Below are 17,270 nucleotides of genomic sequence, written 5' to 3'. Positions count from 1 at the left end.
AGCAGAAGGCTATCACCATCGGGATGGCAATAGCTGGGGTGTTCCAGTCACTGGAATGGAGGAGAGCAGAGACCTTGGAGGGTGGCAGGGCTGGAGGAGTTACAGAGGCAGTGGGAGTGGGGTGGGGGAGGGATAAAGACAGTGAAGTTGGCATATTGGATTTCAAGGCAGGCCAATGAGTCCAGATGTGAGGTGGATATAATGTAATCATTAGACCTAGTGTGATTTTTAATGCGATTCTGTTTATCCAGATTCCTGTTTGTTCTGCTGGGACCGAAAGGCAAGGCTAAATCCTACCACGAGATCGGAAGGGCAATTGCTACACTCATGTCAGATGAGGTGAGATTGATGATCCTGCCACCACCTCGTGACACCAATATGGGAATTCCTGGACTTCCCAGTCAGATGGAGTGGGTCACCGTGATCCCTTTGCCAGCCACCATTCCACACTCAGTAAAACGCGAGTTGCACAATATCTGACTATTCCAAAAATCCTTATGGTTCTGCAACTCAACCCCCTGGCTCCCACTCTGCCTCAGACCCCGGTTCCTCACTGAGATCCCAGTTTCTACACTTCAACAAATTGTACATGGTCCTGTTTTCCACACTCCATTTAACTTAGGAAAAAAAATTAGAAAGATTAACATCAAATGATGAAATGTGTCGTTTGCATCGGTGTGAGGGTGCCATTCTTTTGGTGCCGACGTAGCAAGCTCCCAATTTTCTAACCCATACTGCTTAAAAATGTGGGAGGAAACTGGAGCACATAGAGGAAACCCATGCAGTCACATGGAGAACATACTAACTCCTTACAGACAGTGCTGGGAATTGAACCTGGGTCAATGATGCTGTAAAGCATTACACTCACTGCTACGCTACTGTCCCCCACTAACTGGTCTTACTGGAAAATTTGTTATTCTCACAACATATAACATCTAAAAAAAAATAGAGTTTCAAATGTGTTGGGAGTTTTACTCAAGAATAATATCCAACAGGCTAACTTATTTGTCACATGGCATTGCCATAGTCTTGAGCATCCTACCGAAAGCTGAAAGTGGATATGGAGAGGCTGTTTGCATTAGTAGCTGAATCCAAGATCCAGGGCACAACCTCAAAATAAAGGTCGGTCCTTTTACATCTGAGATCTGGAGGAATTTCTTCAGGCATAGAGCGGTGAATCTTAAGAATTCATTGCCACAGAGGGAAGTGGAGGCCAAGTCTTCAAGCATTTTAAAGGCAGAGAGTGGTAGGTGCTTGATTAGTACTGGTGGTTGAAAGTTATGGAGAGAGGGCCAAAAAATGGGGTTGATAGAATGGCGGAGTAGACTTGAGCCAAATGGCTTGTTTCTATTCCTTATGGTCTTATTCTGTTCCAAGTGTGTTTTATGGCATTTTCTGAAGTCTAATTCATAGTCCTGCAGTTTCAATCAAATCCTGAATGAGAAGCTGATTACCTGGCTGGAGACTGGCAGTTTCAAACTATATGTTTTTGTCTTGATCACATATATTTTCCCAAAAAGAAACATGCAGTGTTAGATTGGGCTGTTTCAGCTCTGGACTTTATCCAGGAGAGGAAGATGTACTCAGTATTGTGACACCGGTAGTCTGAACTGGACCAGTATTTGGTGTTATTTCTACAACAGGTCAATGGCATTCTTGAGGTTGATGGGAGTTAGGTGGGTCGTCTGTTACAACCTTGGAACAGGAGACTGCAGATACCAGAATCTGGAGCACCAAACAGGCTGCTGGAAGAATTCGGCAGATTGAGAAGCATCGGTGGGGTAGGGTGGGTGGTGGTGGAGGTTGAAACACTCCCATCAGGACTGGGAATGGCCTTGGTGAGTCAGGGTATAGTGTAACAGAGCTTCGTATACAGTTTCGGTCACCTCATTACAGAAAGGATATGGAGGCTTTGGAAAGGAAGTAGAAAAGTTTTACCGCAATTCAGATTCAGATTCAGTTTATTGTCATTTATAAACTACAAATGCAATGCAGTTAAAAAATGAGACAACGTTCTCCGGAATGATATCATGAAAAAGCACAAAATAGACCACACAAGAAAAACCACATAATGTTTGGTAATCCCCAATCCAGAGTCCGGAGAGGCTGCTGCGTATCGATATCGCGCTACCGTCTTAGCATGTTCCCCAGAAAGGAACTGCAAACCCAACAGACAAACCTAAAGCTACAAGACCTACACAAAACCACATAGTTACATATAGTTATAGTTAACATAGAGTTTCAACAGTGCAGACAATACCATAATTGATAAAAGACTGACTGACAAAGACCACATAATTATAACACATAGTTTCAACAGTGCAAAGCAATGCCGTAATCTGATAAGGAGCAGTCCATGGCACGGTTTAAAAGAAAGGTCTGAAAGTTGCTGCCTGGATTAGAAGGCATGAGCTCCAAGGAGAGATTGATAGGGCTTGTGTTGTTTACTCTGGGGAGTCATAAGCTAGAACTTTTTTTAAAAAAAAAAATTATGAATGGCACAGATAGAGTAGATAGTCTTTCTTTTAATCTCCCTGTGGTAGGAATGTCAAATATTGGAAGTCATGCATTAAAGGTGAGCGGGGATGTGCATTTTTTTTCAGTCATAGGTGTCTGGAATGCGCCCTCTGGGTTGGTGGTGAAAACTGAAATGATAATGGTAGTTATGAGCCTCTTAGACACATGAATATTCAGGAATGTAGGGATATGGCTCAGGTGCAGGCAGAAGAGATCAGTTAACTTTGCAATGTGTTCAGCATAGATATTGTGGGCCAGAGAGCCTATGCTTGTGCTGTAATGTTCAAAGTTCTCTGCTTTAATTTTACACCAATCAGTTCTCTAATGAAAGTTGGAGAGGGCTTCAGATCAGGAACTCTGCCCCTTCACCCTTGAATTCTGGACTGGTTGCTGCAGTTTCCAATTGGCCCCATGACAACACCAAAAGCCTGAGATCTGTCAACCCTCCTTGTCTGTGTCCAACACTGTCCTGCTGAATGAGATCCCACCCCAAGTCACATCGATGTCTCTTGTCAGACAGCAGGGACACAGCAAATGTGCCAACTGGACACCCTCCTGAGCCTCTGGTTTCCTATGCAGGAAATGCAAAACGTGGAGTTGAATCATCCTTGAGATTGGCTCTTCCTTGTTCATTAGCTCACATGAATTCCCCTTGCAAGCATCAGCAAAGACTCACTCGTTCACTCTCCCTCTGCTCCTGTCACAGACCAGTCCCACTGCTGCACACTTGTAAAGGGATTCCTGAACAAACAACAAGTTCATCATGCTCTCTGGGGTTGTCAGCGAGTCACAGTGAGATATGGCACGGAAACAGGCCATTCAGCAGACACACCACTGCATTTTGACCAGAACTGGTGTTGTGAGAGGACTAAGAGTACAACACAATGTGCGTGACACAGTGGTGCAGATGGTAGAATCACTGCCTGCCAGCTTCAGAGACCCAGGTTTGATCCTGACCTTGGCCACTGACTATGTGGAGTTTGCATGTTCTCCCTGTGACCATGTGGGCTTCTTCTCACATCCCAAAGACGTGTGGGTTGGTGGGTTAATTAACTGTTGTAAATTACCACCAGTGTGTGGGTGAGGGAGAACAATAAGGGGATTTGTGTAGGATTACTGTAAATGGTTGGTTGGACATGATGGGCTGAATGGCCTGTTTCCATGCCATATCTCACTTGGCTAAAGTAATGTTTCCTCATCTCTGTTCTAAATGAATGTTCCTCAGTTCTGAGGCTGTGCCCTCTGGTCCTAGACTCCCCCAATATAGGGACACTCTCCACATCCACTCTACCTAGGGTTTTCAATATTTGATAGGTTTCAATGAGGTTTCCCCCTTGTTCTTCTAAACTCCAGTGTGTACGGGCCCATAGCCATCAAATGTTCCTCATGTGTTAACCTTTTCATTCCTGGCATAATTCTTGTGGATCTCCTCTGAACCCTCTCCAATGCCAATGCACCTTTGGCACGTAGGGACCGAAAACTGCTCACAAAACTGATGCCTTATTAAACCTCAGCATTACATCTTTGCTCTAATACTCTAGTCCTCTCATAATGAAAGCTAACGTTGCGTTTGCCTTCCTTACCACAGACACAACCTGCAAGTTAACCTTTAGGGAATCTTGCACAAGGACTCCTAATTCCCGTTGTACTTCTGATTTTTGAATTTTCTCCCCATTTAGAAAATATTCCACACTTTTATTCCTTCTGCCAAAGTGCATGATCATGCACTTCCCTGCACTATATTCCACCTGCCAGTACCTTGCCCGTTCCTCCAATCTGTCTAAGTTCTTCTGAAGACACCCTGCTTCCTAACACTACCTGCCCATCCCCCTATCATTATTTCATCAGCCAACTTGGCTACAAAGCCAACAATTCCTTCATCCAAATCATTGACATATATTGTGAAAAGAAGTGGCCCCAAACTGAACCCTGTGGCACACCACTAGTCACTGGCAACCAACCAGAAAAGGTCACCTTTATTCCCATTCTTTACCTCCTGCCACTCAGCCAATCTTCTATTCATCCTAGTACCTTTTCTGTCATATTTTCTGCTCTTATTTTGTTAAGTACCCTCGTGTGTGGCATCTTGTCAAAAGCCTTCTGAAAATCCAAATAAACAACATCTACTGACTTTCCTTTGTCTATCTTGCCTGTTATTTCCTCAAAAGAATTCCACTAGGTTTGTCAGGCAAGATTTCTTCATCAGAAAACCATACTGACTTTGGGCTAATTTATCATTACTCCGAAACCTAATCCTCAATAGTATTCTTCAACATCTTCCCAACCAGTGATGAAATCAGGCTAACTGGCCTATAATTTCCTTTCTTCTACCTCTCCCCCTTCTTAAAGAGTGGAGTGACCTTTGCAATTTTCAACTTCTCTGGAACCATTCCAGAAATCTAGTGATCGAGTTACAGAAAAAGTACAGTGCAGGCAGACAATGGGCTAGATAAGTCTTGAAATCAAGAGTCCATCTTAACGTATTAGATGGTCATTCAATAGTCTGATACCAGCAGGATGGAAGCTGTCTTTGAGCCTGGTGGTATGTGATTTCTGGCTTTTGTATCTTCCGCCCGATGGGAGGGGTTGGAGAAGAGGGAAGGTATAGAGTGACTGGGGTCTTTGATTACACTGGCTGCTTTACTGAGGCAGTGAGAAGTGCAGAGGGGAGGCTGGATTATGTGTTGTGCTGAGCGGTGTCCATAACTCTGTAGTCTCTTACTGTCTCGGGCAGAGCACATACAACCTGTCCTCCCTGACCCAGGTGTCGTTAATGGTATCTGTTCATGCTTTTCTAAGGTTGAGACACTACACTGAATCATTTTTAATGGTCCCATTTCAAAATTGAGACAGCTAAAAAGGCATCAAACCTGAAACAATATCTCTGTTTCTGCTGCCTAACTTGCTGAGTGTTTCTAGTATTCTCTGTTGTTATTCCAAATTTCTTGCACCTACAGTAGGGTTTTTGCTGAGAAAGGATTTAAGGGTTAAATCATGAAGATAAATATTCCCTATTCTGTCCTGAAGTCAGAACAGAGGAAAGCCATTTAACCCTTTGAATCTGTACCTGTCCTGCATTGGCTAAACTGGATTCAGTACAGGTTTGAAACACTGAATGGCCTTTTCCTGTTCTTACTCTCCCAGTTAGGACGTGATCATGGAAGACTGTATTTTGTGGCATTTGTCACTGTTGTTTACTGTTCGTTGAAAGGTTGCTTTTCTCTCTGTTGATTGATTTAGCTATTTCATGACATTGCTTACAAAGCCAAGGATAATGAAGATCTCTTGGCTGGAATCGACGAGTTCCTGGATGAAGTAATTGTCCTACCGCCAGGAGAGTGGGATCCTGAGATCAGGATTGAGCCCCCAAAGTCGCTGCCTTCTTCTGATAAAAGGTAAACAGAGCTTTTATTTCTGTTGAAAACTGGGTGCCACAGATGATCTGTGTTAGGGGAGCCAGACTGGTCAGCAGAAGCTCAGCAAATCCCCTGTCCTCGATTGGCCAGGCGGGCAGAAGAAGAAATCTTCCATTCTTTGGAGATGGTCCCATTTATCCATCTCGGATCATGCAAGACTTTCAAAGAAAATCAGGGAAGTTCTCTTCAGTGTTACGGCCCAAATTCTTGCTGTAAGTAGCATGGTATAATCTATGAGGACATTGTCAAGATTTAAATTATAGAAAGAAATTGGGAAAGTTTGGTCTTTATTAACTGGAGTGCAGGAGAATGAGAGGTGATTTTATAGATGTGTATAAAATCATGAGGGCTATGGATAAGGTATACATCTTTTTCACAGAGTTGAGGAATAAGAACTAGAGGGCATGGGTTTAAGGTAAGGGGGAGAGATTTAATAGGAACCTCAGAGACAATTTTTAACAGAGCAGGTAGTCAAACGACATATGGAATGAGCTACCAGAGGACCATTAAAAATTATCTTCATTCGTTGCATGAAACATTGAAACATGCTGTGAAATGCATCATTTGCATCAACAACCCACACAGTCCAAGGATGTACAAACAAGCTGGAAGAACTCAGCAGGTTGGGCAGCATCCATTGAAATGAGCAGTTAATGTTTTGGGCCAAGACACTTCATCCGGACACAGTCCAAGGATGTGCTGGGGGCAGCCCACATGTGTCGCTATGCTTCTGGCACCAACTTAGCATGCCCACATTGTACAAACCCGCACGTCATTGGAATGCGGGAGGAAACCAGAGCACCTGGAGGAAACCCATGTGGTCACGGGGAGAATGTACAGACTCCTTACAGACAATGGTAGAAATTGAGTTTGGTTTGCTGGCAGTCTCTGTTATTGCATCGTCTTACTTCATGCTGCAGAGTGGTTGAGGCAAATACACTAACATTTAAAAGGCACTTGGACAGGTATGTGGAGGGGAAAGGTTTAGAAGAATAACTTAAATGGGAATCTTGATCAGCCTGGATGAGTTGAACCGAGTGGTCTGTTTTTGTGCTGAATTACGTTATGACTCCATTATCCAATGAGTTGTTTGTGTGAACTGGCGGCTGCCATTTTTAAACTACAGCAGTGCTGGCATTGGATTGGCCTTGGGACGTGCCAAGGTCAGGAGGTGTTGTGTGTAAGTGTGAGCCTTTAATTGTTCCCCTGACTGCAAGCTGTTGGCAGAATACAACGTGAATGGTGTTTGTCAGTCAGCACTGCCAACAGTGCGAGGAGAAGCAAGAAACCAATGCATTATTCAGTACGTTACTGTCTATTTACAAAACTTGGGCAGATTCTCGTGTCTCTATGCCAACAGGGAGGACAAACAAATGAATTATTTCTCTGCTTTCTATTGCAGAGAGTGTGAACAATGAACAAATTGCTGATCTCTTCCTGGATGGTGCCTTTCCAGTTTTAAATTCTTTAAAAGCTAAATGATATAAGGCACTGAGGTGTGAGTAAAGTAATTATAACATGAAGGTCATGGTCGAGTTTAGGCTAGGGGTTGAGAAGGAGCAAGCCGAAGTTCCTCTGTGGCTGATTAAAGACCGGAGCTCAAAATAGGTGGAAGATTACACACAGGTTTTCAGCAAAATGTCCATTGTACGGTGTGCTCCTACTCTTCACCAGTTCCAGCATTGACTCAGTGGGCTGAATGACCTCCCATTGTGTTGTAATGATGTGCTGATCAATGAGGCAGTGCCACCATTGCACTGGTGCTCACTGTGCCTATTGTATCCATGGCTTCACTCACATGTGAAAGCACAAAGATAGGGTTACAATTGTTTAATGGTCTTTAAAGCCTGGTCTATTTTCCTGTCTCCTCCCTCCATTGCTAGTTCCCATGCCCCAGCTTTTCTTTCTCTACCCCCTCTCACTCTTCTCCCCTTCTCTTTCTCTGGGGGTAATTATAACCCAACTCACCTACTGGGAAGCAGATGGGATAAGCGGATTTCACATCTCACCTGGTATCGTCTTCGGGACTCTAAAATACCCCCCCCCCCCCACATTAAAACCTATTTCTGCAAGATCCAATCGATTTGCATCATTCCCCTATCCAATTATTTGCTGCAGCCTCTCAGGCAAGTAGGTTGAGACAACACATTCCCTCTCTCCAGCGGTCTCCAAATTACAAGGAACAAACTGCTGAAAGAACTCAGTGGATCAGGCAGAATTGTGAAGCAGAGGAATAGCTAAGGTTTTGGGTTGAGGGCTTGCATCAGGACCTGCCCACATCCGTTCATTTGAAGGGTCTCCCCCACTGATGCTGTGCGACCCACAGAGTTCATCCAGAAGTGTGTGTTTTGCTCCAGATTCCAGCATCTGCAAATCACAGACCGGTATCTCAATGAAACCAAACAGCTTCAGGGCCTGTGAAGGAGCATGGCATGTGTTGGCTTCCATGGTAATACTTTTGCTTTGATTGCTGTCTTTTTGTTACCAGAGTGTACACAGTGAGCTCCCACCATCAGCAGTTGGAACATTGATGCAGTGGACACTTCAGACATCCCACCCTGCAAAAACTCATTGCAAGGAGGTAGCACCCCCCCTGCTCCACAACCCCAGATCCCCCCACTCCAAGGGTGTATGTAATACTTTGTTTAGTGATTTTGTCTAATCTGTAAACCAAGTTGGGTATATGCAGAAAATGGGACATTGAAATATGTACTTATATTATCATGGAGTCATGTTTTTTATTACAACGTTAAGCAGGTCTACAGGGAGTTTGGCCTTATCACATAGGACGTCAATAGAGTAGCTCTTTAGCTCTACCCAGCTAGTTTAGGTAATGTTAGCTATGCTAATGAATGAATGACACCTGTTAAACTCACCTCAATATTCATTTAATCCACCATGGGCAATAGGAAAGTCACTGTTGCAAACAGTGCAGCGAGCAACACTGTCATTATTTTTGACACCTATTAGGCAGGAATACACTTCAGTGTAGTCTGGGGTGAAGTACATTTTATATTTTATTTTATGGAACACTCTGCCATGGTGCAGCAGGACCCTGAACTGATGGACAATGAAAGAGAGAGAGAGAGGGAGAGAGAGAGATCGACCGACTGACTCTAAAGCCCACCCACAGAGAAAACTGATAGGTCTACTTAGCACAAAGACAGACCAATCAGGATGCTCCCTCTCACTCTCGCTCTTCCTCTCCCTCTTAAAAAAAATTGATTTCCAGGATATTGTATATAATTTGCGGGTGTCAGGGAGCCACTATCAATATGCGGGAGACTCCCGGAACTTCAGGGAGAGGTGGTCTGTCTGACACTTGGAGAGAAGGAGGGAGGAAGGCAGGAATGGAGGGAAGGAGGAACATCTACTCATGAACAATATAGAAGAGTGGACTCTCCTTCCTCTTCTAAATGGAATACTATAGCACCTTGAAGTGTCTCATCCAAAATGCAGTTCCTCCTTCTGTGCTGCACTGCACTGTCAGCCTAGTTTTGTACTTCAGTAAGACTCAGACCCTGGTTTCAAGGTAACATGGGAAACTGATCTGACACAGAGATTGCAGGCTTGCGATCATGCAGGATAGACACTCGTTTGTCAACTTTGGGTCTTTGTTACCTTTGGTTGTGTGTTGGGGAGTGTGAAAGGGAAGAATGGGGAGGATAAGATCATCAGATATTCCCCAAGGTGACAGCCTTCACTCACCAGGAGGTTGGTCTGATCTCCAGAGGCATTGGAAAGTAAGCTGAAAAGCAACAGGTAGACGTTTGTTCAGGGAGCAGAGCACATGGGGGGTGGGGGTGCTGATGCCTCAACCTTCCCAGCCCAAGCGAACCTGAACCAGAAGCAGATGTTTGTGATTTGTTGTGAAGCTAACTAGGAATCACAAACAAGAGAGAATCTGCACATGCTGGACATGTAAGCAACACACACAAAATGCTGGAGGAATTCAGCAAACCAGGCATCTGTGTTCCATAGGTGCAGCCTGGCCTGCTGAGTTCCTCCAGCATTTTGTGTGTGTTAACTAGGAATCAATCCTCATTGCTGAATGCAGATGGGATCCAATCAGAAGCCCAAGACAACAGATTGGTTAAGCCTTCAACTATATTCAAAATAATTCACGTGCCAAAATAGTAATGGCACCTTCATAGCAAAGGAAGATCAAACAAGGGAGATCAAGCAAAGGAAAACGACAGAGGTGAAAAGCAGATAGAAAGACTGTAGATGCTGAAATCTGCAGCGATAAGCAATGTCCTGGTGGAAGTCAGCAGCACCTGTGGGGTGGGAGGGGAATTGTCAACGTTTTGGGTTGAAATTCTGTATTATGAGTCCCAATGCAGGTTTCAACCCGAAGCTTTAACCAGTCCTGTCCTCCCACAGATTCTGACCAACCTGCTAAGTTCCCCCACATGTTGCTCCAGATGTTAGCAATCTGAAAGAAAAACAGAAAATGCTGGAAAACCTCAGCAGGTCAAGCAGTGTCTGTGTAGAGAGAAAACATTTATTCAGGATATGAACACGCTTATTCTGCAATCGGGTATTTCACTGATTGCATTTTGAATGTTGATTACCTCTGTGGTTTGTGTGAGTTAAGGTGCTGATAATCATTCCGCTTCAGAGATGTGGCTTCAGCAGGAGTGGTTACTCGCCTAGTAGATTGCATTGAAGATTATTTCCAGGTCCATTAAAGACCAGTGGGATATTGTCCCAGTAATGTCCTGAGGTGGCATGGCTGATACCCGCTCCGAGTCAGTTGCACATAAAATGAACCCGTAGGTCACGCTCCTGATGATGTCCAGGTCATGCATGTAATGGAGTTCCTCTGTGGGTTGTGGGAAACAGACTTCTTTTGTTATTAGCAACAAACAAGTTGCTGAAGGAACTCAGTGAGTCTGACAACATATGGACAATCGGTGTTTTGGGTCAAGACACACCAGCTGGATTGAAAGAGTAGAATTGAAATGTTGACTTGAAATGTTGACGCTCCATGTTCCTTCACAGACGCTACTTGACCTGCTGAGTTCCTCCAGCAATTTTGTCTTTTTGTTTCACATTCCAGCATCTGGAGTCTCTTGTGTCACTAGAACACCATGAGCTCATCACAAAAGAGATAGCAATTAAAGGGCGCACTCTGACTCCTGATTCCTGGCCTCAATGGTCAGGTGAATATTAAAGGGTGGAGAGGTTTACAACGGGACACAACGAGCTCGAGACACCGTGGAGAAGCTCGGTGGCCCATCGAAGTCGGCCTTGCAGTGTAATGTTTCAGAAAGAGTTGCTCCATCAACCAGCCAGACTGGACCTGCAGGGCAATAACTACATTAAACTGTAGATAAGATAAAGGAACTGACTGACGGTTGTCGGATTGCAAAAGATTTTGAATTGTTTCGCTTTTCTATAATAAGCAGGTTTTAATTTTGAACCCTTACAAGCAATTCCAGTTCCGACCAGTTTTAAAAAGCTTACAGGTAGAATCATTGCAAGATAAGATAAAACACTTACTGGTACTTTCACCCTTAATAAAACCATTGCTTCCTCTCAGTAAACAGATACGGAAACGCCCAGCTCTTTAACTGTGACCCCATTAACTGAACACTCTCTGTAATGAGATAATTTGCTCAGGTGTAAACCTACCCACACACAATGCAAATGCTGATAAGAACTGTGGCTGCAGTTTCTAGTCCAGCCTGGTGGGTCTCTGGGAATATATACCGGATAACATGCAAAACTGTATCGTGTCTCAGGGGAATGTAAGTGATCTCTCAGTAGCAGTTAATTTGACTGATGTCATAGCAGTGACACCACTTCACAAGCACTTCATTGGTCATTAAGAGGTTTAAACATAACAAATGGGAACTGGAGTGGGCCATTAGGCCCTTCACACCTGTCCCACCATTTGGCAAGGTCAGGGCTGATCTTCTGACTCAACTTCCTGATCGTGCAACATCCCTGTTTCCTAGTGAATATGTAATGACATTAATTATGACACTGTTTTGGCTCGTGATGCCAATAGTACGAAGATGACCGTGTGTCATGAATGATAGGATGGTGACGAACTGGGGCCAGGCTAGGGTAGGGCAACCCTCAACCAGATTCCCTCTGAGGTCAATTCTAGAGACTCCTAGAGAGACACAGCGTGGCAATAGGCATTTCAACCCACTGCCTCCATAATGAAAACCAACCAGCCGTTCGCATCAATCATGTTTCATGCTCCCCAAATTCCCAGCAGTTCCACCCAGATTCTACCCCTTACCCTCACTCTGGCCAGTTAACCCACAGACCCACGCGTCAGTGGGATGTGGGAGGAAACTGCAGGACCTGGGGGGAAAGGCACACGGTCACAGGGAGAATGTGCCAACTCCATGGCACCTTGCAGAGCTGTGAGATAGTGGCTGTGCCACTGTGCCATTCTGGTCTGACTGTGGGATGTACCGCTTTACCTGCGTGTTAATTTTAATGTAAATAGCAGCGCCTGTCGCGTGTTTGAAGCTGGGCTCCCCCACCTGATGTCCTCCCCACTGGCCTCAGTGGAGAGGGAGTTGGCACAATTCCATTTGCCCCCTGTGAACTTCTCTGTTACCAAAGGTCCTTGTATCAGAGAACTGTTGGTGTTCAGTTCTGGAGAGTGAATATTTCTCCTCTTGAGCTTCAGCAGAGCAGAAGATCCAACAGCAAGCAATTCCTTTCCGCATTGGTTAGAGGGGATGTTAATACCAAGAAGGACTGTGATGGGATACAAGACTTACAGAATGACTATGTAAATAGTTAGGTCAAAGTCAGCAAGCTACTTGGGCAACATGAGCATAAGTTTCTTGGACAAAGGTTCACAAATAATTAAAGGTTATTAATGAGACTAATTATGCGAGAGACAAATAGCAAGTTGCAGCTAAGATGTTAAATGGTTACATGCCTTTGTTGGAATATAGATGACCCTGGCCTTAGCATACTGGGTGTAAAAAGACTCTCAAAGTCAGTGCCAAGATTAAGGTTATACCTATCAGACCATTAACCTGTTTCCTTCTGTGCCCAGTCCATCACTTTTGTAAAATAAAGGACAGAGATTAGCTACTGTTTCTCTGAGCATGAGTCTTTGGAAATCCCTTCCTGAAATGGTGGTGGAAGCAGTGGTTCCAATTATGTTTCAAGCAAAGCTTGACAGATTGTCAGTGACACACACAAAAAGCTGGAGGAACTCAGCAAGCTAGGCAGCATCTATGGAAAAGAGTACGGTGGATGTTCCAGTCCTGCTGAAGGGTCTCGGCCTGAAACGTTGACTGTACTCTTTTCCATAAATGCTGCCTGGCCTGTTGAGCATCTGCAGATTTTCCCTTGTTTGTAAACAGATTTGTCAGTGAGTGACTGTGGGCCGAGCTAAGGTTACGCAGGTTGGATAGAGAGGTGGAGTTGAGGTTGGCCACATCTTGTTGAATGGTAGCGAAGGATTGACCTGCACCCGCTTCTAATTTGTATGTTCCTAGATCAATCCAACTTGATAGATATTGGGGGGGGGGGGGGAGGAGGTTTCTTTCTATGGTGATCTTGTCAAACATCTTGGCTGTTTGAATTAATTCTGGCTTACCCATAGAAGACAGAAGATGGTGGTTGATGGGACATACTCTAGCTGGAGGTCTGTGAATAGTGCTGTTCTTCAGAGGTGTGGACCTCTGCTGTTTGAGATGTCCTTTATGAAAATGTAGATAAGTAGGTTAGTAAGTTTGCAGATGATAGCACAGAGCAGTGGTTCTCAGCATGGGTCATATGGCTCCCCCAGGAGGCAATACTGGATTTTGAAGGGGCCACAAGTAAAACAAAAACAAGAAATTGAGGCCACAGGAGTTTCTGAATAGGCCATGATAAGTTTGCTGCTTTAATGGAATATTACTAAACTCTATAAATAAAAATAAATGAATATATTTAATTTAATTGGAACCCTGAATGAAAAATATGCTAGATGATGCAAATGAGGCAGCAGAATAGCTGACATATGTTAGATATATTTGCAAAACTGAATTTATTAAACAAGCAGTTACAAGGGAAAAAAACTGCAATCTCGTATGCAAAGAGGCTATTTCCACTTCCCTTGGAAAACTCACGCAACTTCTCAGCAGCTGTATTTCATGTTGTCAGTTTATGTAATTTCCTTCAGTGGCCACTCTTAAAATAGAATCCTAAGATGATGATTTGATTGTATATCTTGAAACAACGACACAGTGATATAGAATTTCAGTCACAGAGACCTGCTGGAGGTGGGTGCATACTCCAGATTGGGTGGTGGATCCATCTGGAGTGAACATGACTGATATTGACACCACATTGCATGAAAGTCTTATTGAGCTGCAAAGTGATGGAACAAGCTCAAGCAAATTCAAACACAGCAAGCAGAATTTCTGGATAACCAGTGATATTCAAAATAAATTTCCATAGCTCTTGGACAAAGCAAAATTGTTTTTAATTGGGTTTTCCAGCTCTTTACTAGCTGAATGTGGTTTCAGTCAAGCTCTTCACCTGCTATCAAAAGTTCATGACCGTCATGATGTTGTGAAAAAGAGGTGATTTTCAATTATCTTTAACCAAGTAGAAACTGGATATTCCAAAACTCACTAGTTGCAAGGATTTCACCAAATACCCTAAGCAACAATATTAAATGCTTTTTAATTGCTGGTTGGAAGAATATTATCTATATTATAAATAAAATATCCTCTTCAGAGGTTTGAAATAGTTTTTCATATACACCTGTAACATTATGTTTAACATACAATATTTCCTATAACCTGTCAAAACATAAATATTTACTGTAAATAAGAATAATTTTACAATTGACCAAAAATAAACCATCAACAACTAACACAGACTATGGAGGGTGGTAGGGGTAGGGGTGGGGTGGGCACAGGGATAAATGAAAGTCACAAGTGGTCCATGAGCAGAAGAAAGTTGAGAATTCCTGGCATAGAAGATTGTCAAAGAATACAATTGCGGATATGGGAGGGAAAACTGCCAAATGTGAAGTAGCGCACGTTGGTACGTCAAATGTAAAGAGATGGTGATGGGCAGAGATATCTTGGGGTCCAAGTTCAAAGCTTTCTGAAAGATTGGTAGCCTGGTGAAGAAGGCAGATGACATGCTTGCCTTTATTAGTTGAGACACTGAATTCAAAAGTCAGGAAGTTATGTTGCAACTTTATATAATTCTATTTAGGCTGCATCTGGAGTTCCGCATACAGTTCTGGTCACTCCATTATAGGAAGGATGTTGAGGGTGTGGAAGAGGCTTACCAGGATGCTGCCTGGACTACAGGGAATGCGCTATAATGAGAGGTTGGACAAACTTGGGTTGTTTTCTCTAGAACAACAGCGGCTGAGGGAAAATCTGATAGAGTAGACAGGCAGTATCCTTTTTCTTGGGGTTGCAATGTCTAATACCACAGTCCATGCATTTAAGGTGAGAGGGAGTAAGTTCAAAGGAGATGGGAGGGGAAAGTTTTTTACACAGAGAGTGGTGGGTGCCTGGAATGTGTTGTCAGGGGAGTTTTAGGGAATTAGGGAATTTTAAGAGATGTTTAGATAGGCACGTGAATATTAGGGAAATAGAAGGATATGAACATTGCATAGGCAGAAGGGATTAGTTTAGTTGCCCATTTGATTACTAATTGAATTGGTTCAGCACCACTTTGTGGGCTGAAGGGCCTGTTCCTGTGCTGTACTGCTCTATGTTCCATCTAAGAAAAAAACTGCAGCAACACACAATCACATAATCTGCTGGAGGAACTCCTTGGGTTGAGCAGCATCTGTGGAAGAAAGGAATTGTTGATGCTTCTGTTTGAAACTCTGCATCATATTTTGACCCAAAATGTTATCAATTTCTCCCCCCCCACCACAAAGGTTACTTGACCCTCCGAGTTCCTCCAGTAGTTCGTTTGTTGTTCCAGATTCCAGCATCTGCCCTCTTGTGACCTTATCTACAAAATCCTAACTCTCCACATTCTCCTTTTTAAGGACCATGGAACACGTTCATTCTAAGAATGTCATCAAAAATCCAATAACAAAATTAGGGCAAATGCAAGCAGGATTTTTCCACTGAGGTTGGGTGGGACTACAACTAAAGGTCATGAGTTAAAGGATTAAAGGGAACATGAGTGGAAATTACTTCACTCAGAGGGTCCTGAGAGAGTGTGGAATGATCTGTTAGTACAAGTGGTGCCAGCTCAATTTCAATGTTTAAGTGAAGTTTGGATAGGTACATGGATAGTAAGGATATGGAGAGCTGATGATGGGAATGGGCAGTTTAAATGGTTTTAACATGGACTAGATGGGCCAAAGGACCTATTTCTGTGACTGTAATAAGGTATTCATGACTATCTCCTTTATCTAGAGAGCTATGGGATGTGGAAATCGCCCCCCCCCCCCCCCCCCCAGGGAGATGGCACGGATCACGGATGGATTTATGGGGATAACCATGCAGTGTGGAAAAATGTGAAGTTATTCACCATAAGCATAAAGTGAAGCAGAGTGTCAGAGTCAGAATGGAAATGAGATTTATTCAGACAGATGTGAATTTGTTTTTTATGCAGCAGCAGCACAGTGCAAATGCTAAAAATACAAAAATAGTCTGGAGAAAGGAATAATGAGAGCATTCATGGGTTCATGGTCCATTCAAGAATCTGATGGTGGAGGAGTAAAGGCTGAATTGTTGAACCTGGGTCTTCAGGCTCCTGAAGCTCCTCTTTAATGTGGTAATGAGAAGAGCACTTCCTGGGTGGTGAGGGCCCTGGTGGTGGATGCCGCCGTTTTGCAGTGCTGCCTCGTATAGTGATAGTGGGAGAGAAGTGCCTGTCATGGAGCTGGCTGAGCCTACAGCTTATGCAGCACTTAGCATGCATTACAGTCTGCTAACCAGGTTCTGATGCAACCTGTCAAAATGCTCTCCTTTGTTCATCTCTGGAAACTTGTAACAGTCTTTGGTAGCATACTGAACTTGCTCAAGCTCCTAATGAGGGCTGGTACGCCTTCATGGTTGCACCAATGTGTTGGGCCCAGGAATATTTGTTAAAATTTATTTGGGCATCATGGTACAATAGTGATTAGTGTGACACTATTACAGCTCAGGGCATTCCAGAGTTTCAGAGTCGAACGCCGGTGCCGGTCTGTAATGAGTCTCTGCTGAATGTGTGAGTTTTCCCTGGGTGTTCCTGTTTTGTCCCACAGTCCAAAGCTGGACTAGTTAATTGGTCATCGTAACTTGTTCTGTGATTAGATTAGAGTTGCTGGGGTGGCATGGCTCAAAGGGCTGAAAGGGTCCACTCTGCATTGGATTGTTAAATGGGTAAATAAATGGGGAC

The 17,270-nt window shown here is 43.7% G+C and overlaps 1 protein-coding gene across 4 annotated transcripts in view; it reads left to right on the top strand.

Annotated features, from left to right (window-relative positions):
- LOC132391820 (electrogenic sodium bicarbonate cotransporter 1-like) overlaps positions 1 to 17,270 on the top strand; it is a 198,306-nt gene that overhangs the window by 84,299 nt on the left and 96,737 nt on the right. For all 4 annotated transcript variants that reach the window (XM_059965468.1, XM_059965469.1, XM_059965470.1 and 1 more), the window contains exons 9-10: positions 252 to 339; positions 5,758 to 5,912. In XM_059965468.1, coding sequence (XP_059821451.1) covers positions 252 to 339; positions 5,758 to 5,912 — 243 coding nt within the window. The remainder of the gene's footprint in view (positions 1 to 251; positions 340 to 5,757; positions 5,913 to 17,270) is intronic.

The sequence above is a fragment of the Hypanus sabinus genome, chromosome 3 (assembly GCF_030144855.1).
Source record: "Hypanus sabinus isolate sHypSab1 chromosome 3, sHypSab1.hap1, whole genome shotgun sequence".
Lineage (NCBI taxonomy): Eukaryota > Metazoa > Chordata > Chondrichthyes > Myliobatiformes > Dasyatidae > Hypanus > Hypanus sabinus.
Note: the sequence above shows the minus strand (reverse complement) of the source record. Positions and strands in the feature narration are given on the sequence as shown.